The sequence below is a fragment of the Syngnathus typhle genome, linkage group LG19, assembly GCF_033458585.1.
Source record: "Syngnathus typhle isolate RoL2023-S1 ecotype Sweden linkage group LG19, RoL_Styp_1.0, whole genome shotgun sequence".
In the NCBI taxonomy this organism is placed as follows: domain Eukaryota; kingdom Metazoa; phylum Chordata; class Actinopteri; order Syngnathiformes; family Syngnathidae; genus Syngnathus; species Syngnathus typhle.
Window position 1 is genome coordinate 2,016,860 of NC_083756.1, and position 17,310 is coordinate 2,034,169.

The window sequence follows — 17,310 nt, forward strand, 5'->3', positions numbered from 1 at the left end:
AGTTTTTGTAGAGGGAAATGGAATGGTGGAAATCGTGGAAATACGAAGGTTTGCAGTCGTTGAAAGTCATCCGGTTCACCTTCGATCGGTGCTGTGAAATTCGAGGATTCAGGCTTCTTATTGTGGAGGCAGGGGAGGAGAGAAAACAACATTCCCAGATGGGAGGGCGGGAAAAAACCGACAGGATTTAATGATTTGGAGGGAGGCGGGAGTCACGGGAAGATAAATGGACCCGACTCGCCGCGGGACAATCAAGGGAGATGTTCATTTACTTATTCAGCCTCCGAGGCTAGAAACTGTGCGACTCGATTCCATCCAATCACATCTTCATTGACGTGATTATGTAACTGGAACGCTACCTGGAATGAAACGCACGGTTTTGTTTTGTGTGGTCTTATTTATACTAAAGAACTCAAGAATACATTTTGCAGTTTTATCAAGCACTCTGGTTTGGATCCAAGGTGCTAAAAAGTGAATAAGTACAACCAGCATTTTGTGCTCGCGTTGTTTGGCTTGTGCCGTTTTCTCACAAGAAGAATCGTCGACTCATCAGCTGTCATTTGTTGTATGAACGCCGAGGCAAAAAGTGGCGGCAGCAGCAGTGGTGTTGTTGTTGGTGGTGGTGTCGAGGGCTGGAGGGGGTTCTCGTATCGATTCATCCCCCGCTGCAACGTGCCAAGAAGCCGCTTTCATAATCCTTCCTGCCTAAATAATTCATCACTTGTCCTCAAAATTTCATCAGCCACGATGGAGACAATTTCCCCCTCCGTGGTGGTGGTGTGGTTTCAAAACGTACAAGTAGCATGATGATGATGATGATGATGATGATGATGATGAAGCACCATAAACCGGAAGGGGACTGAGGTTGACCTTTGCAGTACACCCGTGTGCCAAACTTGGTCCCAGAGTGCTGGAAAGCTGCCCACTTAGCTTGGCTAATGGTGTGTGCCCTGTTCCCCGCTGTGATGGGTTCAAAGCAGGGAAAACCTTTCATGTATATTTTATGCGTCTTAATCTGGCCTTGCTAATAATGGAAAAGATCTGAGGAAGATGGTGAAGCGTGTTCAATTGCACCAACGCATATCTGTCTGTCCATTCGCATCATCTTAGAAATATGTAAATATACTTGATGTTTTTGTAGATGAGTACGTGTCATTTACAAATTCATAATTACAAGTTGTACTTTCGCACTGGCCCCCCTTCCCCCAGCAGACTGAAAATATCCGTCTTGTGGGTTGATGGCTCAAGACAAGATGTGATATCTATTATTATTGCTTCTTGGATATAGACCGCCGTTTTTTTGTTGTTGTTTTTTTCAAGGCTGCAGGAAGACAAACCGCGCCTCGCTTTGTTGTTTAGTTCATTGTCACAACTCACGCATGACATCTCATTTGCAGTTAAGTCTGCACCATTGACTTGTTATGGCCAAACATGTACAAATAAGCGCGGACTTACACCTGCTACTCAATGACTATGAACGGAGCATGAGCAACTCATAAGCGACGTCTGTCTTCACATTCTCACAAAATGTAAGTATCTGAGTGAGTTTTGTGGGATCTGAAATTTTTTTTTTTTTACATACAAGCTAAAATCTGTGACCTAATATAGTATATACCAGCTCAGTGTCCTAGTGGTAGAGTGTCCACCCTGAGACTGGAAGGGTGTGGGTTCAAACCCTGGCCGGGTCACACCAAAGACTATAAAAATGGGACGCATTGCCTCCCTGCTTGGCACTCGGCATTAAGGGCTGGAATTGGGGGGTTAGATCACCAAATGATTCCCGAGCGCGGCACCGCTTCTGCTCACTGCTCCCCTCTCCCCCAGGGGATGGATCAAAATCACATGGGGATGGGTTAAATGCAGAGGATAAATTTCACCACACCCAGATGTGTATGTGACGATCATTGGGACTTTAACTTTAACTTATACATACGTATATATTAGGGTCCTGCATCTCTATGTCCACAAAATACGTTGTACAGTAGTTAAAGTCGAGCAACAAGCACAACTTTCTTGACCCAAAAGTACTCTAATTTATTTTCTGTACTTCATAGTTATGTAATTTGTGCTCAGTCAAGGTTTTTGTGAAGCCCCTAAAGCAATGACTTCCACATCACAGCGTTATTAATAGCAACATGAGTCGGCAGCTCGAGAGAAAAGTGGCCGGTGCTGCATCATCCTGGACTGAGTTTTTTCTCTTTTTTTTATTATTAGACTGAAGCTCAGCACACACACATAAAAATATTATAACACCAAGATGCCACCTAACCCTAACGCTAAAGGTTTCATTTCGATCCAGCGGGTTACATACTATCCCCACCACCACCAACCACCTCGTTTCTTTTCCCTGCCCCTAAGGGGGATAATAATGGCTGCCAGTCAGACGATCGGCTCTAATTGCGGCGCTGTTTGTCGCTAATCAAAGGTTTAGCCGGCTGACATTTTCTTGGCGCGATCTACAGACGATGAGGCTGATTTTGTTTAAATTGCGTCAAAAGGTCAAACCGTGGCGGGTCTTGACTTTTCGTGTGTGTGTGCATATGTGTGTGAGTGTGTGTGTGTGTGTGTGTGCGTGTGTGGGTGTGTGTGGGCGTGTGTGTGTGTGTGTGTGTGTGTGATCTGCGTGTTTAATTTGATCATTTACCGTTTTTTTCCATGTATAATGCGCCCCCATGTATAATACGCACCCTAAAAATGGCATGTTGATGCTGGAAAAAAGCCTGTACCCATGCTTACGCACCCAAATTTTGACTCCTACTTAAGTCCATAAACGTAAAATTATTTCAGAAAAAAGATCATCTTTGGGAACAACCGGATGTTATTCTGCCGGTCAGTATCACTGCGCATGCGCTAGCAAACTCAATAGCGAAGAAATGTTTCGGATTTGTGTAGGGTACATTGTGACAGCAAACGAGCAGGTGATCGAGCAAGCGTCTGATATGAGAGCATTGTGTTCGTATGGAGTGTGTTTGAAGTGAACAGCAGAGAAGAAAGCACATTTGTAATGGCGGCCTCCGTATGATATCCGGATTAAAAAAAATTGTACCCATGTATAATGCGCACCCCAGATTTTAGGACAATAAATTAGTTACATTTTGCGCATTATACATGGAAAAAAACTGTATTTTTTTTCAATCCAGACGATTGTCACCAATCTGGATTTGTGTCCGTCCGTTAATACGAAGTTTATCCGTCAGCAATATATAATATAAAATATTCCTTTTGTCTGCGCCACTTTTCCCTGATTGCGTTTGTACTGCAAAAATTCCCAAGGGGGCATTTCTGTATTCCGCTGCTTTGCTTCTGCCTCCGCATTGCTACACTGCTTCTTCGCAAATGCAGGTATGGCCCAATCTCATTAACAATCTTTGGCATTTGTGCCGCATTGATTAATTAGGTGCACTCAGTCAGAAGGTTTTTTTTTTATGTCCTACTAAATGGTCATACTGGTAAAAAGTAAATTCGCCAAATGCATCCTGCAATAAATATGATTATCTTTTAACCGGGTAAAATTCCAAACAGGTAAACCTCATAAAGTGAGCGTTGAGTGTTGGTTATTATTGATAGGCGCAAGACTAAACACGGGCGCAGTTAAATGGGAAAGCCCCCTTGAGTCTTCTGTCGACTCCATTACGGTTGCAACTAATCTAATCGGAGCGCTTAATGGCCTGGTGACCGGGCGCTCCACATTATTTTGACTTTATGGACTCTCTGGACTCAAACACAAAGGCAGGATTTATGCTGAAGGTCCAAGGGCGCAATTTTATTTAAACCCTATGGCCTCTTTTTTTTAAATATTATTATGAGGCCTTTTTTTGTGTCTCATACAGTTTATGGCATTAATTGATACAGTTTTTTTAATTTGGTGCCATAGTTTTGCATGTCTATCTGGATTAAAATCATCTAGCCAAAAAAATGTCATTTTTACAGGAGCTGGAACAGATTAATGGATTTAACAAAGAATTTTTATCAATAATCTAGTTGCAATTTGTTTCCCCTCAGATTAATTTCAGTACATTTCAATGGGAGAAATTAATTTGATACATTATCAAATGGAGGGATATTAAACGACATGCACTTTCTGAGAGTCCCAGAGTCGAACTCCACAGAGGAGGAATTTGTTTGAATTCAATGAAGTATGTATGCGCGTTCATCTTTAATTCACTGCTTTATCTTATGCGTGCTAAATTGCGCGGGTGACATCGGAGGTCATTTTGCCAAGTGGGACTGCTGCTTTGTGATTCAAGGCAAGTGCATTGACACTTTATTATAAAGGCAGCGGCGTACCAGACATACTTTCTCGTCTTTTCAGGGCTGGTGTTTTAGTTTTTTCCTGTTTTAAAGAGATATTGTTTGCAATATTTTCTATAAACACCTGCCGAAGGATGTGATTTGATCTTCCAGCGGGGAGGTCTTAGTACCTCTGACTCCGGCTTCTCGGTACTCGTTGCCCCCGAAAGCAAAGGCCCTGCCTTGCAAAACCAACGGGGTCACCAAGCGCATCGGAGTGGAAACAGGCAAGCTGCTAGCTTCCACAATGTCAGCCAAATTTGAATTTAACATAGAGATCGTTGTGAGGACAATGTGAGCTTTCAATAGTGCGACGCGCATGCTTGGACATTTTGGAGATACCACAGTGGAATGCTGTGTCTGGCTTTTTTTTGTTTGTTTTAAAATTTAAAAACTATGTAAACTAGACTAGAGCTGAACAAATAATCGAATTCAAATCGAAGACATATTTTTGGCGCTGTTGATTCAGTGTCGACTAAATCGCTGTATAAAGAAGGCGACATTTTGAAATCAAAATTCAACCAGTCGTCTTTTTTCCCTAGAGAGCCGCAAAATTCTAGATGCTGGTTGTGTGTTTTTTGTTTTTCAGAATATCCGACATATTGGCCATTAGAAGGATCCTCTGTGTTCAGAATGAATTCTTTTTTGTGGGTCAATTTAAAGGCACTGAAGTGTGAAGTGGCTGTTTCAATGCAAGGGAGAATAAACTGATGGCGAGAAGAAGATGAAGAAGAGGGAGGGAGGGGGGAGGAGCTCTCTCAGACTTTACTGTGTAATCTTGTCATTGTGGAAGCACACAATGACAAGATTACACTTTGCATGTGTCATTTTGGGGCCACTTTAAGCATCGAGAATCATGTTTTCTTTTTTGTCTCTTCTCTGTTTTATCACACCACAACAAAGGCTGAGTGGGGGAAGAAAAATATGACTGCAACCTCTGGTGTTAAATGTCAGTTAGCGTGCAATATCGAATCAATACACGGGATAAAATGCGTAGTAACTCTTTGCTTGTTTACTGGATATTCCCCTCCCCCCCACCACCACCACATAATGGAGGTCACGTGAGCGTTAGATGAGAGTAAAGCCAACGATTGTAAACATTGGAAAAACAAGACTGCTCACATGGACGACGAGGACTTTGGCAGCTCCGCAGCAGTCGAGGCATTGTCCACAGTGCATCATCCCACAAGGACAAAAAAAAAAAAACAATAACAAAACAAACAAAATAATCTAGTCTGACGTCGGCCTACTCGAATATGGCATTGATTGTCTTTGACCTTAAACATATTTTTTTTATCCACTAGTTTCACTTGTACAAATGATATGGAGACTGGAAAACACTTTTTTTCTTCCAAACATTCAAAAAATAACATCCACTTTTAAATTTACACAAACGTCACACCAGAGGTTCTCAAACTGGTGGCTGGTTCAAGATTCATACTTTGCTTGAATTATAATTTGCAAATTTATTTAAATCAAATTTGATATACCGAAAGCACTGCAGGTATCGGTACTTGGTATCAAAGAGTGAATATTTGTATCGGTGGTATCGAACCCATCCCTAATTGTGATGATGGGATTGTAAGGTGGTCTTTGGATAAACATTTTCAAGGAGCTCCTGACCCAGACCCAAAATGTTTGAGAACCCCTGCGCAAAGAGATTTTCATTGTCATTAGTAGGCCTGGCAACGAATGGCATCCAGTGTTCCGATAAAAAAAAGCAATCGGTCCTTGCAGGCGCCGTTCAAAAGGCGCTACATTCCCAATGTGAGGCCAACGAGATTCCCCCACTTTGCGTCTTTGGCAGCGTCTTCACAGCTTTGAGTGCGTCAGTAATGATTTGCTCAGGTCCTTGGCCTCACCGGCGGTCCGCACGCGCTCGTAGCCCAGCACAGACATGGAGTGATGGCAGTAGTCCTCCACCTGCTTGATCTGCTGGATGCTGAGCACCGTCCGCCAGGCGCTGGCCGCCTGCGTGGCGTTGCGCGACGACACGATGAAGGGCTTGGACGACGAGTTGGATCCGCTGGTCATGTTGAGGGCAAACGACTCGATGTCGCGGTTGGCCGTCAGATTGGCAAAGCGGTAGATGCCGCGCAGCGTCTTGACCGGGTTGTCCACCAGGTCCTCGTAACGCACGGCCATGTAGTTGCCCTTGAGCCAACCAGGCGGGTTCAACGCAGTCCTCAGCGTCCGGGAGGTGCGGTCACAGATTACCTCCATGGCGCCGATGGAGTGGTAGTCCGAGCCGTCCTTCTTGTTGGCCTTGTGGCTGGCATCCACGAACGGGATCCGGCGGAGTTTGGGGTCCCGGCTGCGCACCACCTGCAGGTTCTCCCGGATGAGGCCATGCCGGGACTTGATGCGGGAGTTGGCTACCGCCCGCGGGTCTCGGACCAGGTGAATCACCTTCAGGTCCAAGGAGGGGTCCTCCATGAGGGGCGCCAGAACGTTGACGTCCAGAATGCGCACCCCTTTGATGACCACCGTGTTGTACTTGAGGCACTCGTCTTCTAGCAGCCGGAGGCTTTGCGGGGGGCACTTTTTGCACACTTTGTCATCAACCATCCCCACCACGTCCTTCTTGTAGGCCGAGCAGAGCGGGTAGGAGCACACCACCTTGTTAAGCGTGGCGCCAAACAACCCCAACGAGGTGAAATTTTTACCCCCGGGGCTGTTGTAAAGCTGAAAGACGGACAAGTCGCAGCGGTACAGTGAGCTCAGCATGTCGCGCGCCGCCCCTTGCAGAGACACGGCGTCGCCCGGGTACAGCTTCTGCCAGATGTGCCACATGGGCTCGTACAGGAAGAACACATCGGGGTTCTGGTTGAAGAGCTCGCCGAAGAAGGACGAGCCCGAGCGCCACGTCGTCAGCACGTAGATGAGTTGCCTCTTCTTGGCTAGCGAGGGCCTGTAGAGGTAGCGCAGGTCAGAGCGACCCTGGTAGGTGGCGCCCCTCATGGGGTGGCTGCAAGGCTGCGGCTCCTTGGTCCACTTGTAGTTGGCCAAGTTGAGCATGGTGAGCACCAGGAGCAGGAAGTAGGCCGCAAACAGCACAATCCGCTTCCTGCGCAGCACTTTCATCACGATGCCGGGGTGCGCTATTATCTTGGTATGGTTCCTGTAGGTCTTGAGCTTCCTGCCGAAGCCAGCATCCTTCTCCCAGGGTGCTGTCAACTTCAGCGGAGGGTGATATGTCTTGCCTCTCATCTGTGCCCACGACACAGCCCCCACCCCCCCAAAAAGTGACTCTCCTTACATGCACACGAGACGTGGAGGGGATATGAGAAGCAAAAATAAAAGAGGGGGGGGGGGTCTAGACAAGGATGATTCTTTTATGTAATCGCCGCCGATCCCAAATCCGGCTATGATGTTTGGCGCTGCACTGCGCAACGATCTTCATGGCAACGCCGGATGAGAGCGGAGGTAACAAGGAGGCGAGTCGTTATTGTCCCAGACGCCCATGATGGAGCCGGAGAACTCCCCCACGCGCTCTCGCCGCGGGACGCGTCCTCCTCCCACCCCCACTCTCGAAAATGCGCATCCCAGACAATAAAATAGTCCCCCCCCCCCCCCCCCCCCCCTTCTCACCAGTGCGGCGAGGAGGCTTGGCGGAGCTCACCGCGACTCAATCCACATCCGCTGCGAGGAAGCCGCACATCCACATAAATGCAGTTTTGGGGTATTTTGGAGAGCGTTTGCACACTTCCTCCCGTTTTGCTCCAGCTTTGACAAATGCGTACACTGGAGACATTCAATCTGAGGTTTACGGCGAAGCCCCGCCCGTGGATTAACACCATTGGTTAGCTATATGACGTCATGCCGGCGTTTTTGCCTGCGACTGGTTGAGCAGGCCGTCGGTCTGACTAATATTGTGACGTCCCATGTCTGACAAAATTAGTCAAATCTGTTGATATTTTTACTTTATTTCATGATTTGAGACATACAGAAACGTCAACATCATGACTGCGGTGGTGTACCTGTTTGTTTAAAGTAAGGCTTCATCGAACATTTGCATTTGTTAGACTCAAATTTACACATTTGGGATTTTTGTCACAATATTGTGAAATATTGAATCCTGGCCGATTGACATCGTCACACAATGTGTATACTCTGTTTACCAAAATATTAAAAACTGAATGCAGATGATTTAGAATCTAAATCTGCATCTAAATTTTAGATGATGTTGTAGCCTTTGACCCCAGCCTTCTTCAATATTTCCGCTCCTTTTCTGCATGTTCGGGCCTGTTCCGTGGACCACTTAGTTTTCCATGTAGCATTCTCCCTAAGAGGGGGGAAATTATACTTCATATGTCAAGTTATTTTGCTCCCCTGAGTTCATGTAACGGATTACATTAAATCTACGAGCACACTGCCCTCTGCTGCTTGTTACAACTACTGCAATTTATTGTAATTGTAAAACACGTAACACAGGGGTTGTCCAAACTTTTTGCAAGGAGGCCAGATTTGATAAAGTGAAGGGGCCCAGGGGCCAATAGTTTTTTCGGACATTTTTTAACTACCAAAGTTTCATGCAAATACACACTGTTATAATACAAATTTCATTGTCCCAATCGTCTTTATTTTATAATGATTTTTTAAATGACAAAATAACCAAATATAAGCCACAGGCAGATGTGAACAACTCTAAAAACACAATTTCTGCCTTTCATTCATATCTGAAAAGTCAGATAACATGACTTTGACTTTGACTTTGAACTAAATTTACATGAGTTTAAAATTATTTTTGCCTCATGAACATTTAACATTCGAGTTATAAAGAATGCAAAGTTGTCTGTTATTATTAAAACTTAAAACAAGTGAATTTTTTTTTTTTTTTTTTTTTTTTTTCCGGTATGGCGCCGTAAGTGGCTGCCTCCCAGCAGTGTTCTCTCTTTTCCTCTTTATTTCTTTCTTTTCTCCTTTTTCTTTCTGTCTTTTTGTCCATTCGGCGATGCTGGTGCCTTCTACCGCACCTCGGTATCTCTTCGGATCGGATATTTTGTATTATTATTTTTTCTTCCTGGGACCGGGATCATCGGTCGAGACCGGCGTAACTCTACGGCGGCTTCCTGCTTATCCGGCCAGTGATGACCGGGTCCCTCGCCTTGGCCTTGCAACCGCAACCCCTGTGGGGACTCCGCTCCCTCGTGCTCGTCGGAACCAACGACTTTCGCCATGCTAGCCCCGTGGTGACCATCTGCACGTGCATCCGACTGGGTGCCCAGGACGCTGCTCACACGTTTGCCTGCTTTGTGATGTTTTTCACCGATTCACGACCACGGTCCATTGGGCGCCGTTGAACTGGACTGCCGTTACACCTGTCTATGGACCCCGTGGAGGCTATTTTGTGTGTTTTGGGGTGTTCTCTTGTATTGAGGGGTGCTGGTTGGCCACAGTTATTTTTTTTCCTTTGTCTTTTAGCTTTGTTTTGCTTTGATGGCTTTTATCTTGAGCACTTTCTGGCTTTCTTTGTGGCGCCGTTGTGTGGCAGCCTTATGAGAGCCTATTGAGTTGCGCTCATGCCATCTGTGTGTCTTTTGTATACCCACTCTGTGGTATGAATACTGCTGGGGCCTGAATTTCCCCACCCCTGGGGATCAATAAATATTCAATCAATCAATCAATCAATCAATCAATCTTGCTCTTGTCATTTACAGTATTTTTCAGAAAGTAAGTTTGTGTCACGTCTACTGGTTCATACCATCAACAGTATTAACATGGCCACTTCGTAGCTTGCTTTAGTAATATTTACTTTTGACTCACAGCCCCACGTGAAGAATCGTTGTTGTGATGCCAGTTCAGCTTGGCGCTGCTTCACTTTATCAGAACGGTCACTCCCTGTTAGCTTGTCGTATGTATTAGCATGTTTAGTTTGATAGTGTCTCTTTAGGTTGAAATCCTTAAGCAAGGCAACCGTCTCTTTAAAATTTAGACAAACACGGTTGTCTTGATTGTCAGTGAAGTATTGCCATTTCTCTTGAAAGCGACGGCCCTCAATATCAACTTTCCTCGTTTTCGTTGCAGTCGGCATGGCAGAAATGAGCGGAGAGGGGTGGTGCTGCCACCCTTTGGTAATAGGCGACATTACAGTTTCAAATTTCATGATTTTTTTAATTCAGTTTGACAGTGCAGGCGGGCCATAAATAATACATCACCTTAATACATTACATTGGGACCAAAGCTGCGGGCCGTATGAAATCTGACCGGGGGCCGGATTTGGCCCGCGGGCTGGACTTTACAGACACGTTATTGTTTACACTTGTACCATCCTATACAAATAGTTCTCAACCCGGCAGTACGACATTTCAGGGCGTCTAACATAATACAAATGTTTAAAAATGAAAACTAAAATCATATTGGAATCATAATCATAAGAGCGTCATTTACGCTTCATAATTGTATTTGTGTTTATTGTTTTTTTTCTCCATTTTTATGGTATTGCTATCATCATTATGAAAATTACAATCAGTGTATAGTATTTTGATGACGCGCTGAAAAGCTGCAGTAAAAAGGGGGGGGGTCTATTACGCAAGCGACATCTCCAGGCGCGCGCATGCGCAGTAGGCGCCTCGTCCCAAGCACCACCATCAGAAGCAGCAGCAGCATCAGGACCACCGAGCTCTCCCCCCACCCCCATCAACGATGATGGCGCATGTAAACACGGCGCTCGTCCTCTCGTCTTCCCGGACCCTCAACCGCCACTTCCTCCCGTCGATCTGACGTCACGACCGCGTTCTCGCGTGCATGCGTGCGTGCGCAAGCGAGCTTTGGACTCCGGCTGACATTGTAATGGTCACACCGCGAAGCACTTGCAACAAAAGGCAGCCTTGAGAAACCCCCTCGGCTCCAGAGTAGGGGGATATGCTCGTCAGTGTTTGGCCCAGCTCGCTCTCTGTCGTGATGGCAGCGCTGTACCAGGGCACGGACGCTTCCTCCCCGGATAAATTCCTCGCCCTGAAAGACGTCAGGGAAGTGAAGGAGGAGACCACGCTGGATGAGAAGCTCTTTCTGCTTGCCTGCGAGAAAGGTCAGTGCACAATCAAGTGTTATTACGACTTGGACAAAAGTATTGAAACACCTCCTTTCTTAGTTGCCCCATCATGGGACGATTGTGTGCTTGCATTGTTTGTTTCGGATTAATTTAAACACAAATTAGATTTATTTTTGGGTGAAGGATGAAAAGAGGGCCAAAAGAGCGACTACACATAATTTCTGGATTTGCTCTAATTCATGAAAAAATATTGGCACAAAAATCTTGCTAATTATAGTGTATGATCAAATTGGCTGGTGCGCACAAAAACCTGACCACCTCTTGCAGAGGAAGCATAAAGGAACGAAGGCATGTGGATGGGACGGTGACAGGCAGGACACAAAACAGCCCTTGTGACCATATAAAGTATCCAAACGTGGCCCAGAAACCGGAGCAGCCCTTTGTGGGAGCTGTAACTATAAACAGGAACTAGCCGGAAGCCGAACACCCCACTGGAATTGCTAATCCGTGTCGACTCAGCGCTTCTTTGGTCACCAGGTGACTACTACATGGTGAAGAAACTACTGGAGGAAAACAGGCACGGCGAGCTCAACGTCAACAGCGTGGACGTGCTCGGCCGCGACGCCGTCACCATCACCATCGAGAACGAGAACCTCAACATTCTGCAGCTTCTGCTCGAGCACGGCTGCCAGGTAGTAAACACACACACGTCTGCTGTTTTTGTTTGTGTCGTACTCTGAGCTTTGTTGCCTCACAGGCCACCGACGCCCTGCTGGTGGCCATCGACTCGGAAGTGGTGGGAGCTGTGGACATCCTTCTCAACCACAGACCCAAACGCGCATCCAAGCCATCCATCGCCGTGAGTCCTGAAGAAAAAGAACTGTCAACACAGTAAAATCGCAATACCTTATTAAATTTGCCGCCTTGTAGAAACTAATGCAACGAATCCAGAACCCCGAGTATTCCACGACCATGGACGTGGCTCCTGTCATCCTGGCGGCGCACAGGAACAACTACGAAATTCTGACCATGCTTCTGAAGCAGGATATCTCGCTGCCACGGCCGCACGCCGTCGGATGCGAGTGCACGCTCTGCAACGCCAAGAACAAGAAGGACAGCTTGCGGCATTCCAGGTGCGAAGAAATAGAAGACCCTGTTAGTTTATCTGTTCCAAGCTAATGTTCCCCCCTTTTCTCTGGAGGTTAGGTTCCGCTTGGACATCTACCGCTGCCTAGCTAGCCCTTCACTCATCATGCTAACAGAGGAAGACCCCATCCTCAGGGCCTTTGAGCTGAGCACAGATCTGAAGGAGCTCAGCCTGGTGGAGGTGGAGTTCAGGTGCTTCCTGACACAAACAGAGAAATATTTTGCGTCTCTGGATTTGTTGTCGCTACCGTTAACGCTTCTACTGCCGTGCCTAATTGTACAGGAACGACTATGAGGAGCTAGCCAAACAGTGCAAGATGTTCGCCAAGGACCTGCTGGCTCAGGCTCGCAACTCCAGAGAGCTGGAGGTCATCCTCAACCACACGTCCAACGAGGATCCGGTGGACAAGCGGGGGCTCCTGGAGGAGCGCATGAATCTCAGCCGCCTCAAACTGGCCATCAAGTACAACCAGAAGGAGGTCAGTCAGACAACGAGCGGTTTTTGCTCACTCTTCTCTCCGCACGATAAACTGTTGAGCATCATGGCCGGAAAGTTGGGTGAATTCTTTGCGCGCATGTGCTTTTCAGTTTGTGTCCCAGTCCAACTGTCAGCAGTTCCTCAACACGGTGTGGTTCGGCGAGACGGCCAGCTACCGTCGCAAGCACACCTGCCTGAAGATCGCCACGGTGCTGAGCGTGGCCATGCTGTGGCCGCTGCTGTCTTTCTGTTACCTACTGGTGCCGCGTTCCCGCGTGGGCCAGATCATCCACACGCCCTTTGTCAAGTTCATCATCCACAGCGCTTCCTATTTTACCTTCCTACTACTGCTCAACCTCTACTCGCTAGTCTACAACGAAGGCAAAAAGAACACCATGGGCCCGGCGCTGGAGATGATAGACTATCTGCTCATCCTTTGGATCATAGGTGAGCTCAAAATGCTATGTTAGCCTGCTCATTTTGTGATAATTGTATGTCCATGTTCCTGCAACTGCACATGTCCGTGTTCCTGCAACTGCATAACTCTTGATCCAATGAGGCCAATCATATCCTTTAATTCGATGTCTAATATTGTCTAGTGGAGCATAAATGAGACATTTGCGTTATGAGCCTGGCTTCAGTCCAGCAACGCTGTACTGTCTGTCCATAATGCTATCAGGCGTGTACACAACAAATAGCCGTCTTGATTCTAAACGATAGAGAGCCTGCTTTCACCAAATCGACATCCGCTCTTGAGCGATGACACATGCTCAAGATCACGTGAGGCTGTTGAGACAGGCTGTCCGCTGCCAAGAAAGCATTAGCGCTATGGTCGACTCGCTGGAATGGCTGTTTGCCTTCTCGACCGTGATGGTTTGACTCATGCTCGCGGCAGTCAGGCAGAAGCTCGTCGGTCGGCCAGTCGTAACTCACCGCGGTAACAACCCCTGATAACTTTTCCAATGTCAGCTATTAGCTTTGGGTTTTGTCATACAGAAGCGAGCTAGCAGATCTAAAATGGACAGTTGGGTACAAAAATGAACTGTGTCCTTTAGGAATGGTGTGGTCGGACGTGAAACGTCTTTGGTACGAGGGGCTGGAAGACTTCCTAGACGAGTCGAGGAACCAGCTGAGCTTTGTGATGAATTCCCTTTATTTGGCTACCTTTGCCCTCAAGATAGTTGCTAACAGCAAGGTACACACACACACACACACATATACACACGTATACACACACGTTTTCTTTCCTCCGCAGTTCAAGAATGTGGAGGACACCGAGAGAAAGAACTGGGATGCTTTCCATCCCATCCTGGTGGCCGAGGGCTTGTTCGCCTTTGCCAACGTCCTCAGCTATCTGCGCCTCTTCTTCATGTACACTACCAGCTCCATCCTGGGGCCGCTGCAGGTAGGAGAGTAATGTTACTCACTTTGAAATAGGCTGTTGTGCGTGGGATGCAGTGATGGATGCGAGAAGCACATCTGTGAAAGGACAGCTCTGGAAAAAAAAGTGTTATGTCATCGCTGTTGTTGAAAGGACAAAAATCGGAAGATTAGCGTCGGGGTGCATGAAGCGGATGCCCACGTGTTTCCACATGTGTGAGTCAGTCGGTGCTGTGAAGGCTGTCTCTCATTTTACCTTGAGAATCCTCATCTGACTAATATCACCAAGTAAGAGGAAAAAGTGAATGGTGCATATTTCAGATCTGGTACATGGAGGTCTGGAATTGAAAAGTAAACAAACCTAGCATCTTTAAAAATAGAGTTGATGATGTCCCGACACTTTGCGTTCCTCAAAGATGAGATTCTTGACAAAACAAACATGGTGGAAGATTTCAGTAAATAGGAATATAGTCATAGGGACATAAAATGGCAGGCCACCGAATCATGGGTCCAGGCAACCCTTGGTTAATTTTGATGTCCCTTTGGAAGTACAACCCTACGAACCGTTTGAAGACAATAGAGGAATTCCAGGGACATGGGTCCTTTTTGGAATCTGGAGAGAAATTGAATCAGGAACACTCAGATAAAGGGACCATATGACGGTCATTCAGTCCAGGAAGAGACAACGTCGGATGATTGGTAGTTAATCTTGTGTGGTGCCAGATGAAGAACATGACCTGCATTGACCAGGACATAAGACCATTGATCCATAAGACATTGGAAGTATTCAGGAAATTATGATTCAAGGTTCCAGGGAAAAGAGGAGATATGATTTGACAGCCTCATGGTATAAAAGCGCTTGAAACTATGAAAAACATATGGGGATAATTCAGGGTGACGTATCGTTAAACCCCAAGTACATGTGGAATAAAGCAAATGACAACCGCAAGACTCTCGTAAAAATAAACTATAAAATTGTGGTGCAAGTGAATCAGTCCCGTAAATGTCTCGGCTGGCTCTTTATTTCTCGGCAGATCTCCATGGGTCAGATGCTGCAGGAGTTCGGTAAGTTCCTGGGTCTATTCCTGCTCGTCTTGTTCTCCTTCACTATCGGACTCACCCAGCTCTACGGAAAGGACCGGAAAGATCCGGATAAGAGTCCGCCTAGCGACTGCCAGGGTATTTTCTGCCAGCAGCAGAGCAACGACGCCTTCCACACGTACGTCTCGGTGTCGGTCAAAAGCGAACGTCGGGCTCGAGCCATCGTTTATGTCGTTCTCGTCTTTGCAGGTTTATGGGCACGTGCTACGCCCTCTTTTGGTACATTTTCTCGTTGGCTCACGTGGCCCTCTTCGTGACCCGCATCAGTTACACGGAGGAACTGCGCTCTTTTGTGGGCGCTCTGATTATCGGAACCTACAACATCGTGGTGGTCATTGTGTTGACTAAGCTGCTGGTGGCAATGCTCCATAAAAGTTTTAGACAAATTGCTGTGAGTATGACAATTTTAAATTTTCAGGTCTGGATTTCAAATCAGGGTACCCAGCCAGATCATCTTAATGAATCCATCTTTGTGATTGTTTGATAGAATCACGAAGACAAGGAGTGGAAGTTCGCTCGAGCCAAATTGTGGCTCAGCTATTTTGACGACAAGTGTACGATGCCGCCCCCATTCAACATCCTACCCTCGCCCAAGACCGTCTGCTACCTGCTCACCAGTATGAGCAAGTGGATCTGCTCGCATACCTCCAAGGGACGGGTCAAGAGACAGAACAGCCTGAAGGTAAGACCAATCGCTCAGGTGGTGATTTTCTGGAAAATGCATCACGGCTGCTTTGCTCTCCCGCGCAGGAATGGAAGAACCTGAAACAAAAACGCGACGAGAACTACCAGAAGATTATGTGCTGCCTGGTGCATCGCTACCTGACATCCACGCGGCAGAAGATGCAGAGCACCGACCAAGCCACCGTGGAGAACCTCAACGACCTGCGCCAAGACCTGTCCAAGTTCCGCAACGAGATGCGGGACCTGCTGGGCTTCCGTACTTCCAAATACGCCATGTTCTACCCCAGGAGCTAGAAGCCTTTTTACCTTTGCTCTTGACTTCTCCTCCTGCTACTCATTTATTCTTTGAGAGGAAAACAAAAACTGACTGACTAAGGCGAACTAGAAACACAATCCATGCATTCTCCCGTTTTTCTAAAGACAGGAAGCCGTTGTTTTGAACAGAGATACCAATAAATATTTATGCAAAATTTCACCGCGGGGTGCAATGTTTATGCCCCCCAATTTTATGACATCAAAGTAAACTCATTTTTTAACGTCTCAGGTTCTCGAACAAATCGGAATTCGAACGAAAAATTCGAGAATTTTTTGCTTCGGTTGTCGAACAAAATTCGGAGGTCGAACCTCGCGAGATGAGCCGAAAGGACCAGAGAAAATCCGACCTCGCGGCCCGGATGCCGACTGACTCCGTTCGTTATTGTTTTTTCGTTACTTTGGGGATTGTATTAACCCCTAATCATGCCTCCAAAGAAAGCAAGTGGGAGCAGTAAAGCCATCCTAAAACACAAAGACGCTCTTAAAGCAATGCGACGGACCAAATTAACCTCCCTGCGCTCTGAGGTCCACTTAAATTTTGGAAAGTACATCAGGACTTTAACAATATTTTCTAAATTTCAGCGACGCCTGTCACAATAATGCGACCAGCACAGTGCAGTTGCGCGGTCGGCGGCGCGCTACGGTTGCGCTTTTGGCGGTGCGCTGCAGTTGCGCGATCGGACAAAAATGCGCAAATGAAAAACATGCTTTAAAAATGCAATTTTTTAGTCTTGGAACGGATTAAAACATTTTCCATTATTTGCAATGGAAAAAATAGATTCGGAATTCGACCAATTCAATTCTCGAATCGCCTTCTGGAACGGATTGTGGTTGAAAACCGAGGTTTGACTGTACTGCGTACTATATGTTTAAAACAAGAACAGCGTTCAACTCGGAGAAACACTATCCTCTAGTGGCCTTT

General features: G+C 46.6%; 2 protein-coding genes across 3 annotated transcripts; one reads left to right on the forward strand and one right to left on the reverse strand.

The window, feature by feature from the left end:
* Positions 1–1,337: 1,337 nt before the first annotated feature.
* chst2b (carbohydrate (N-acetylglucosamine-6-O) sulfotransferase 2b) lies at positions 1,338–8,067 on the reverse strand. The gene has a single exon (XM_061266202.1). The coding sequence runs from the start codon at positions 7,498–7,500 to the stop codon at positions 6,103–6,105; it is 1,398 nt and encodes a 465-aa protein (XP_061122186.1). The 5' UTR covers positions 7,501–8,067; the 3' UTR covers positions 1,338–6,102.
* Positions 8,068–10,955: 2,888 nt separating this feature from the next.
* trpc1 (transient receptor potential cation channel, subfamily C, member 1) lies at positions 10,956–16,531 on the forward strand. 2 transcript variants are annotated; one of them, XM_061266015.1, is made up of 13 exons: positions 10,956–11,320; positions 11,822–11,976; positions 12,042–12,143; positions 12,215–12,417; positions 12,491–12,622; positions 12,714–12,909; positions 13,019–13,355; positions 13,964–14,103; positions 14,164–14,313; positions 15,323–15,507; positions 15,579–15,780; positions 15,877–16,071; positions 16,140–16,531. In XM_061266015.1, exons 1-13 carry the CDS (start codon positions 11,155–11,157, stop codon positions 16,365–16,367), a joined length of 2,391 nt encoding a protein of 796 aa, XP_061121999.1. In that variant the 5' UTR covers positions 10,956–11,154; the 3' UTR covers positions 16,368–16,531. The 2 variants fall into 2 exon arrangements, with proteins under 2 accessions (XP_061121999.1, XP_061121998.1); XM_061266014.1 differs by lacking the exons at positions 10,956–11,320; positions 11,822–11,976; positions 12,042–12,143; ... (2 more) ...; positions 12,714–12,909; positions 13,019–13,355 and adding an exon at positions 13,689–13,845.
* Positions 16,532–17,310: the final 779 nt, after the last annotated feature.